This window comes from Ostrinia furnacalis, unplaced genomic scaffold (genome assembly GCF_004193835.3).
Source record: "Ostrinia furnacalis isolate ACB-3 unplaced genomic scaffold, ASM419383v2 OfSCF1978, whole genome shotgun sequence".
NCBI lineage: Eukaryota > Metazoa > Arthropoda > Insecta > Lepidoptera > Crambidae > Ostrinia > Ostrinia furnacalis.
The window spans coordinates 57,704-67,214 of record NW_021132217.1 but is presented as its reverse complement, the minus strand read 5'-3'; the positions used below and the strand labels follow the sequence as shown (position 1 = coordinate 67,214).

Genomic DNA, 9,511 nt, shown 5'->3' with positions numbered 1-9,511 from the left:
ACCTACAAATAAAAAGTATGAATTCACGATTTTGTCTTTAATTTTATTTTTTTACGCTGAGATTTATTAATAATATCTATTATAAAATAATAGTTAACTTTACCCACGTTATTAAATAGGGCACATTGTTTTTATTGTTCCCTTTAATGATTAAAAAGGTTTACCTAAAAAATATGTTTTTATTTTTATTAAGTACTGTATAAATTATTTTAACACCGAAATAAAACAAAACATTCCAAAATCAATTTAGTGACAGAACACATTAATATTTTGTTTACACACACACAGAGAAACTTCAAATTGTCAGTTTTGACAGCTCAAAACGCCGGCCGGCGTCCGGGAACAATACGCCGTGCGCTCAAGATGGCGCGGGGACACGCTCGCTCTCGATGCTAAACTCAACGCAAATCAAAAGCGATTTGAAACGGTCGTCTCATTAAAATCGATTTTTCTTGTATTAAAACTAGAGTAGCAACTGGAAAAACATGTCACATCTCGATTACAAGCGTTGGATAGAAAAAAGGTATTCAATATTGTTGATAATATTGTGACATGTTTTCCTAACCTCGAAGTTAGCTAACGCGTTTCCCAAGAGGCAAACTTTAACAATGCGCACTCAGCGCCTCAAGGTCGGGCCCTTCACAGTGTTTGTACTTATTAGCGATTATACTTTGCAGGCCAAAGAAGGAGGGAGAGAGCGACCATGAGGAGGAGTTCTACTACACAGAGCGCGAGGTGTCGACACCAGCGCCCCCACCCACGCTGTCCCACCGAGACATGTGCCGGCCACCGCACGAAGACCCAGAGTACCAAAGGCAACTCGTTGGCTCATTTAGGTTGGTACAATCTTTGACATTTGCGCAGACGCGCTTTTGTAATATTGAACCTTATTGACATTGGATTGACACAGTTTTGTAGCGTTTATCGATTACTTTTAGATAAACAAGTAGGTATCATTAAATCCAAAAATACTCTTTTCCAAGAAATACTTATTTGTTAATTTAATCGTGTTTCGTTTTGAACAACGCAATAATGAGAAGATTACAAGTTCACAAGAGAGGTCAAGATTATTTAAGCAGACAAATCTGTGTAAAATAACGCAGTAGAATTAATAAACTCTAGTAATAACTGATTATTGAACCGAATATTTTACCGACAAAACCAGTTAATAAAACAGATGTAATATTTTAATCTGACAAGTAGTTATACCCCAATAACTGATTGACGGTAATTTAACTGGGCTGTACTAGCTATGTACCTACGTAACTTAATTCAATTTCCCTCCGGTGCCGGTACATTTGCAAGGACAACTAACCGGCTTATGTTCCGGCCCGATCACCAGTTTCACAGTCACATAAGTACCTGCACATAGGATAGGAATATTCCGGGCTTAATATTGTTGATACACTGATATGATAGCATCGGATATTAAGATATTATTACTATGCCACTTAGAACCGGATGCGTTGTGGTTACGGTAACTGCTACGATACCTCCGAGTTAAATGTGTGACATTATTGAGGTAATGTTTTGTTTTTACAGGCAAGGATTGCTCTCAACCATGCAGAACGGGTCAGCGAGGCCTATAAGCATTCCTGTATCGCATTCCTGGTCCAACTCACATTCACCGGTAGGTACACGTTAATAAAGTGTTGTCTCTTTTGTTTAATAATTGGAGAAAGCAAACCCTAGAATATTCCGCTCTACGAAGCGGACACCCTAATACATAAGGGCCATGTATTCATATTTCTATTTATTTGTCAACAGAAGCACATGAGGCTCTCTGGTGCAAACGGGTCCCCGGGCAGCCCTGGCAGGCGGCCGCGCTCCGACAACAAAAAGTGCCGCAAAGTGTACGGCATGGACCAACGCGATCTCTGGTGCACCCAGTGCAAGTGGAAGAAGGCTTGCACGCGCTTCGGCGACTAGCGCGCGCGCCGGTTCTGCGCGCGATACACGCCGCTCAGACACTGCTACTGATGACCTCGCGGAATAGACAATCGCGAGTGCCGAACTCACCGAGTGCGAGTCGTGATTACAATAAGTTAGAATAAAAACTTTTTATTTGAAAATGTTAATTTAACACTAATATAAATCATTATATTGGATATGAATTGCGAAGGAGACATATTTTTGCTCTTCAAATGTGGCTCGTTTTGTCAGCATTGCCCACGTATTTTTGTAGCGCAGTAGATTCGCCTTTACTGTGACGTGACAGCGGAGTCGTGTGTCGCTCTCGGCTGCAGACTGTGAATATTAGCTCTAAGGATTATGTTTAAGGCTTGACTGACGCGGAACAGTCTGAAAACATTTCAAATGTCGCGAGGCGCAGATGAACTTAATACTAATTAATATACATGGTAGAGACGAGAATACCGCAATAAACGTACTTGTTACGTCACTCGCAGATTCATAATCAATCTAACTTATGCAAAAGTTTAGTCACAGGATATAATTTTCCAATATTACCATTTTCTATTAGAATAGGTAGGTACCTATATCAGTGACGACCTCACACTTCAGACCGAAATAAAGTATCATAAGTCTTTGTTTTTATTTATTGTCGTTTTGTTGTCTCCACCCTGTAAGATTAATAATCATGAAGACTATTGAGATCAGATTCATGCTGCGTATTGTAGCGATTACTATCCAAATAAACATAAATTCCAACTAGGTATAAACGTTTACTGTCAACAGTTTTATAACTACTTTCGTTTCTAAGTCTGATAAACACTTTTTCAGCCAAAAATACTATACTATCTATAGTTGTTAAATGAAAAATATTATTTTTATATTAATACCACTATTAAGTGTCTACTCTTGATATAGTCGCTACTGTAAGATGCAAGTAGGTAATATTTTTGTACACTGTCCTTGGCTTCGTTGACGCTTCAAGTAGAGAAAACTATTCCAGCATTATGAAGTCAGTATATTCCGTCCACATTTTCGAATGTGCTTTAGAAAGTGCTACGTGGTCGTGCGCATTGAAATGTTTTCACACTGTCCTCGCTGGGCGGGGAAGCGCGAGGGCTCGCTCGCTCGCTCGTCCCGCTCCCTCGCCCAGCTGATTCTCGACTCGGTAAAATATTCCAGTCGACAATACTTCAGTGATATTAATCACTTAATATGAATGTATATTGACTGAATTATTAGATAATAAATGAAACAAAACTATGTATATGAATTAATCTTTAAGAATCAATTCGACTAAAAGACTACTTAAAAGTGTAAAAGATTAGATTTAAAATTTTATGAACATATCTGTCTTTAGAAAGGGAAGACAATACTCAGCGTCGCACGCGCAGCGTTCGCAAGCCGCGGGCCACGCGCAAGCGCACTGCCGACCGCCGCGGACGAGGAAAGCGACATCTGCGCCTTTATTGCGACCGCGAGATGAGAACAACTAATACTATCCAATCGGATAGCTATTCCAAGCAACGATGTAAGTTTCTTTTGACTAGTTTGACTAAAGATTAAGCATATACCGCCAATGTCGCAAACATCTCATATTTGACTACTAACATAAAGGAGCAGAGTCGAATGCACGAGAATGGAAATTGACGGAAACATCACGGTTAAGACCCCGCGCGATCACGGAATGGATATTTGTACATATTGGACATTTCTTTATAGAAAGGTTGGGACCGACACCGGCACCTACGTCCAATACCGCCTACTGTACATGTGATATGAGAATCGGAATGTGAGACATAAAGAGTCTATGAAACAAAGTGAAGGCGATGCGAGCTGCAATATTATATTGTAAGTATTATAAAACGATGATTAAATTTGTAAATATAAATATTGTAATTATTATATCGAGGAATATATTATAAAGTTAAACTTTACAAGCAATGTGTAAAATATATATAAAACTATTATTAGTATTGTTACTTACTGAGTTAATGTGATCGTTTAAATTTATTTTGTACGGTGGCATTATTAGGATAACGTGTTTGGAAATTGAGATAGTATAAATAAAAGCAATAAACACGTTCGAATCTTGTTTGCGTTGAGCACATCACAGCGCGGTATTTCAGATCAATGTGTAAGTTACCTACTACCAACACTCGATTTCTTACGTAATACTCGTAATAAGTCGATATGAAATATTTTTAATAAATCCAAAATTCTACAAAATTACAGATTGTTAACAAAGTGCCAATCAAGATTATGACATTATTTTTAATGATTTTTATATGACTCGTTCTGTTAGAATTCCTTTTTAGGTTCTCTAGGTCGACGTGTAAAACCCTAAACCGTAGTTACTTCAAATTAATGCATCGATTTTAGTTTAAGCTGATGCTGGCCATGCTACGAGCAGAGCTTGGGCATGTGGAGTCATTAATAGTGGGCGACGTTGCTAGGTCTATAACCGGTGCTGACTCACAAGATTTATTAACGCACAACTATGTTAAATTGCACTTCTGTGACCAAACGTGAAACTAAACAGTCCGGTGCAACGACAAAATCCGAGTAGCATTGGCATAAGCATAAACGTTGATTTTAATAAAAAATGCAAGTACAGAAAGCAGTCGTAGGTTAGATTAGATCGTAAAAATCAACCAGTCAATTTACAAAGACCAAACACCTAGTTCACTGTTGTCGCGATCCCGCTAATAATGCTATCTTTATACGTAAACTAAAGAAACTGTTGGATTAGATATACCTTTATTGATAATGCTCACGGAACAGTTTCACCAAACATGTGATAAATCCGTTTACAAAATGTGATACTGTGATCAATCAAAAATATTAATACTTACTTCATAAAGAAATGCCCACATTCACGATTTATGTAATTTAGATCTCAGCCAATAAGATAATAACAGATAGATCTGACATCAATTTAAAGATTGTCCGTAACGAGAACACATTATGTTCCTACGCATAATAAAAGCTATTTTCAATAAAATATGTCTTGCGTTCTCGTCATAATTTATTTCAGAGATTGTTTTATTTTGTAGAAAGTTAGTATTTAGAAAATTCTCATACATTCAAAGTAATTTTTATCTATTAAAACCGTCAAAAATATATGCGTAGCAAAAAATTAAAGACTCTATTTTAATATGCTTCAAAGACATATTTTTGGAACCGAATTTCTTAATTATAAATTCAATATCATATATCACAACGAAAATACATCAGGAAAATATCTTGCCAAAATTCAAATTTGAAATGTTGCAGGGTGTTTATCGCGTATTATACCTCTGAAATGTTTCGGATTACACAACACTTCGAAAATATGTTTAATGTATGTATTACTTTACGTGACGTACCTGCGAATATTACCAAATATACATTTTCATTGCAATAATGGTTGTGATAAAAACATCATAAATGTTGTCATTTTAGCAAATCACTCACTTGCGTTTGAAGCAACGAAACACCGCGCTCCAAAAACCAAAATGATCACTAAAGTTAGTTTGTACGAATATCTTTAGCAACAACTCAGCTAGCGATTTGACAACTGCCATATTGTAAGGATCTAGATTTAACAACAGAATAGATTTTAATATAGGAATAGATATATTTTAAGTTGAAGTCATAATAATAGTATTTAATAGATAATATTAGATACATACAATAGTTAATTATGTTACATTTGATTAATTGTATTTCTCTATACAGTGAAGTTGAACATAATATTATGGAGCGATTTCTAATGCTTTGCTAAGACTCAAATTATTTCATGATATTGCTAGTTTTTTTTTTCAATATTAGTGTGGTCATTCCCGTTGCTCTTTCTGGTGGCTCATCCTTTGCAAAGCTTGGTAATCTTTGGCGTTATGGTATGGATTATTTTCACTGAATAGGTTAATAAATATTCGGTAATACTGTAGAATTAATGATCTTCTAGCTAATGTGTGTTGTCCAGCTCAAAACACCTAGCGTGTCTACATTTCGCCAATACACATCCGTCGAATAATGTGCAGTCTGCGCGGACGCACGGTAGTTTCATAAACGTAATAAGTATACCGATCTCAATTTATATTCGAAGCTATTAGTTACGTATTCATAAATCATAGAATTTTTCTTATTTTATGTAACTTATTTAGGACTTAGTTGAATTTTATTATTTTTAATAAAGACAATTTATTTTTTATTATTAAGCCACTTGTAAATATTTTAATTGTTAATTTATTTAGCCAAAATTTTGCTCAATTTATATGCACTCAACACCAAAGTCATAATATTAAACAAAAGTAAAATGTAAACATATCAGTACAAAAGAGCATAATTGTAAATTAATCATTTATGATCAAATTTTTCCCCGTTTTTGTTGTTCAGGATTGAGTTGAAGTTGGCTTTTAAAATTTTAGAATAAAATTGTAAAAAACAGCGTTAACGAAGAACATGTGTATTTTCGACTTACGCGCAGATCCCGCGCGATACTGGCCGCTAGTCGACCTCTAAGTCTTATTCAATATTGTGTTGTTCGGTTTCGTCTCATAATGACGCATTGATTAATTTTTATACTGAATAGTTTATCATTATTATCTTTTTAATTTAAGACACAATAATTCATATACTTAGTTTAATACACCTGCATTATTTTAGACATTACTTAGTGAAATCTTAAGGCGCATAATATATTGCGCTTTGTTCCGTACTTAGATCATAAATACATACATCATTCGTTCATTATACCATGTAAAGTATCAATGCCTTGTACAAGTTATTTACGATATCTTAATTTGTGTTTATAACAAGCATGTTATAAACTAAAATATACTGTTATGAAAATAACATCACAATAACTCAAAAGGAAGATTAGTAAATCATAAGCAATGGGACAAAGTTGTGAAATGGTTGAATATTCGTTTCAGAACAACTTTGTATTTATGTAAATTGTGCCTATCACGTTATATGTATTAGTTTCTGTGTAAATCCTTACCATGTAAATATGTAAATTCGCAATAATTAAGGTCTTTTCAAAGTGGATAATTATATTACTACTTGTAGGCGAGCCCTGCCTCGCCGCTTGTTACTCAAAGACGATCAATTTGACCGCAGAGGTAAACTTTCCCCAATATGTAAACCTTACAAATTGTGAAATTAGAAATACTTAATACTTCCTTATTTTTCACTATGTTTAGTACGTTAAAGAATAATTTGAAGTTATCGTTAGTACCTAACTAGCATGTATTTTTCTCTACATACATAAAATATAGAATTACGATACTATTGTTTCATAAATTATAATATCTTATTATCTACGAAAATGTACCATTATATAATAATTATTTAATCGTAATTTGGTTCATACGATTCGTATATTAAAATTTGTAAATAAACTGTATTAATTTTCTATCCTGTTACATATGAAACTTTATGTGGGCAATCATAGTTTATGAAAATATGTCTCCTGCTTTAGATTATATAGATCTCCTACTCACCATACAACGTGTCGGAGCACATTTGATTTTCAATCTTTCAAATTTTTGGTTGGTAAATATCGTGTTGCCTACCTTTGTTCTTTCCACGATGATCTACTCTGTGCTCCAGCAAGTTGTGTATACTGAATGGACCTTAATATTAAGTTCGTATTACTTACGGTGATATTATAAGTTTCAACGCATTGGTTTATTGCTCTCAAATAAATTTTGTCTCATTGTTGTATTACTCGTATATTCATGCATTCATGTATCTATATTGACTTGTACTGTTCTCACATGTTCCCATGTTAATTTCAATAGAGTGTATAGTGTCATAGTTGGCCCTTAGAGCCGGGATTTATCGATGCGTCATCTTTATTATGGTTACCAGTAGTTTTAAGGTTGCAAACAACATTATGATCAAATAAATGTTGTTTCGAGAATTATAAAAATATTCTTCATTAAGTACTTCATCGTTTAGTTGTCAATATCACAGCAGTTTTTACCGAGACTGTCAGCTGAATTTTTAATGAGTATTTCTGTGATTCGTAAAATAATTTTGTCGATTAAATCTCTAGTTTAGCACGCACACTCAATGATGCCCATCTTTTCAAGTACAGATCAATCAAAATCATAGTAAATGAAACTAGCTGGCAGTTACTCTACTGTGATATTAATAATTTTATTTATTATTTCTAGAATTATTATTTATATCTTAATGTTGAAAGTGACTGTGTGTTGATAAATTAGATTAGGCGATGTTATTTCATAATGTACCTAATGCTAAAGGTCCAGAATGTGTTCCAAATGATTGATTTTATGAATTATAGATATTACCTATTGAAATGTTTATGTTGATGTGTTGAATGAAAATGTTGGAGAATGTAAAACTTTTAAATAATCAAAGTTGTTAGTATTACTTATACAAAAGAAAATATCGTGAGCTTCACAAATGAATATGAAACAGCGTAATCGCACTATGCTCTCTAAGGAGTCGACGCTAAAACGTGCGCGGTTCCGATTGTTGTTGCGTGCGCCGGCGCAGATCGGGCGCGCCCCAACCCCGCCTAGTTTTAGCGTAGACCCCAAACCTAAATGTTAAAAATATAAAATGCATTTTTCGATTGAAATTTGACTGTGAGCCTGTATACCTACTCAGTAAATGTTATACGGCGAGGGATCTTTAAGAGGAAATGTTATTATTTTGTTACGTGCTACTAATATTAGTGCACTGTTTGCCTGAAATATTATACCTCAATAAGTTTAGTATGGATTTTGTGTGTCTTAAAAAATATATTTCGATTATTAGAATCACGGTGGCATTATTTTTCATTCCTTTTCAATGAACTAGTTGAATGACTAGATAAACCTGTTGTAATTGTACCCTTTAACATCATCAAATTCTACCCTGATTGAAAACAAAGTAAAATAAATCATGAAATTACCTTAAAGTACGTCAAAACAAAATATTTTATATCGTAGTTCTACATATTATAGATATAAATAAACAGAGGTGAAGTATGTTAAATGGAACAACTCTAGACCTAAATTAATTTATTTCAAAACGTGTTATTTTATTCATTGATTATATATTTACAAATATAAACTTAGATTTTAATAAATTTTGTTTCAATCACTTCAAATCCTTTTCAGTAATTATTTATACTGCTGACTACGACTACGAGTATGTACAATTGTATTAAAGAAAAATGAGTTAGGCTAGGTTCGAGTGTCAGAATCAGATTACTACAAATGAACAAAATTGCAGAGAAGAGTTTAGTAACAATTTTGAGTCAACCTGACCATGATCGATAAGATAATAATTAAGTAGTGTAAATCAGCAATAAATTCAATAAAGTTGAAGCAGTCTAATTTCCTTAAAAAATACCAAACAAAATAAAAAGCCTGATGGATGAAAAAGTTCGTATAAAACGCTACGAACTACGATACTACGACCGCGACTACCACGGACTACGATTCGTAGCAGTGTATGGTCGTAGCCGTAGATAGACACGGAAAGAGATACAACCGTAGCCATTACCGTAGCAGTCGTAGCTTATCGTAGCCAAATGTGCGTAGCAAAGGTCTGTAGAGGTCGCGTCGCGTCGTCGTCACTTGTGTAAAATGGAAAA

The 9,511-nt window shown here is 34.4% G+C and overlaps 1 protein-coding gene across 3 annotated transcripts; it reads left to right on the top strand.

The window, feature by feature from the left end:
• Positions 1-339: 339 nt before the first annotated feature.
• Positions 340-8,916, top strand: LOC114354228 (SLC2A4 regulator-like). 3 transcript variants are annotated; one of them, XR_003656007.1, is made up of 5 exons: positions 340-523; positions 678-836; positions 1,543-1,630; positions 1,768-3,442; positions 3,634-8,916. XR_003656007.1 is itself a non-coding variant. In XM_028306492.1 (4 exons), exons 1-4 carry the CDS (start codon positions 486-488, stop codon positions 1,927-1,929), a joined length of 447 nt encoding a protein of 148 aa, XP_028162293.1. In that variant the 5' UTR covers positions 340-485; the 3' UTR covers positions 1,930-3,564. The 3 variants fall into 3 exon arrangements, 1 of the variants encoding a protein (XP_028162293.1); XR_003656008.1 differs by lacking the exon at positions 3,634-8,916 and having other exon boundaries at positions 341-523; positions 1,768-2,044; positions 3,272-3,564; XM_028306492.1 differs by lacking the exon at positions 3,634-8,916 and having other exon boundaries at positions 1,768-3,564.
• Positions 8,917-9,511: the final 595 nt, after the last annotated feature.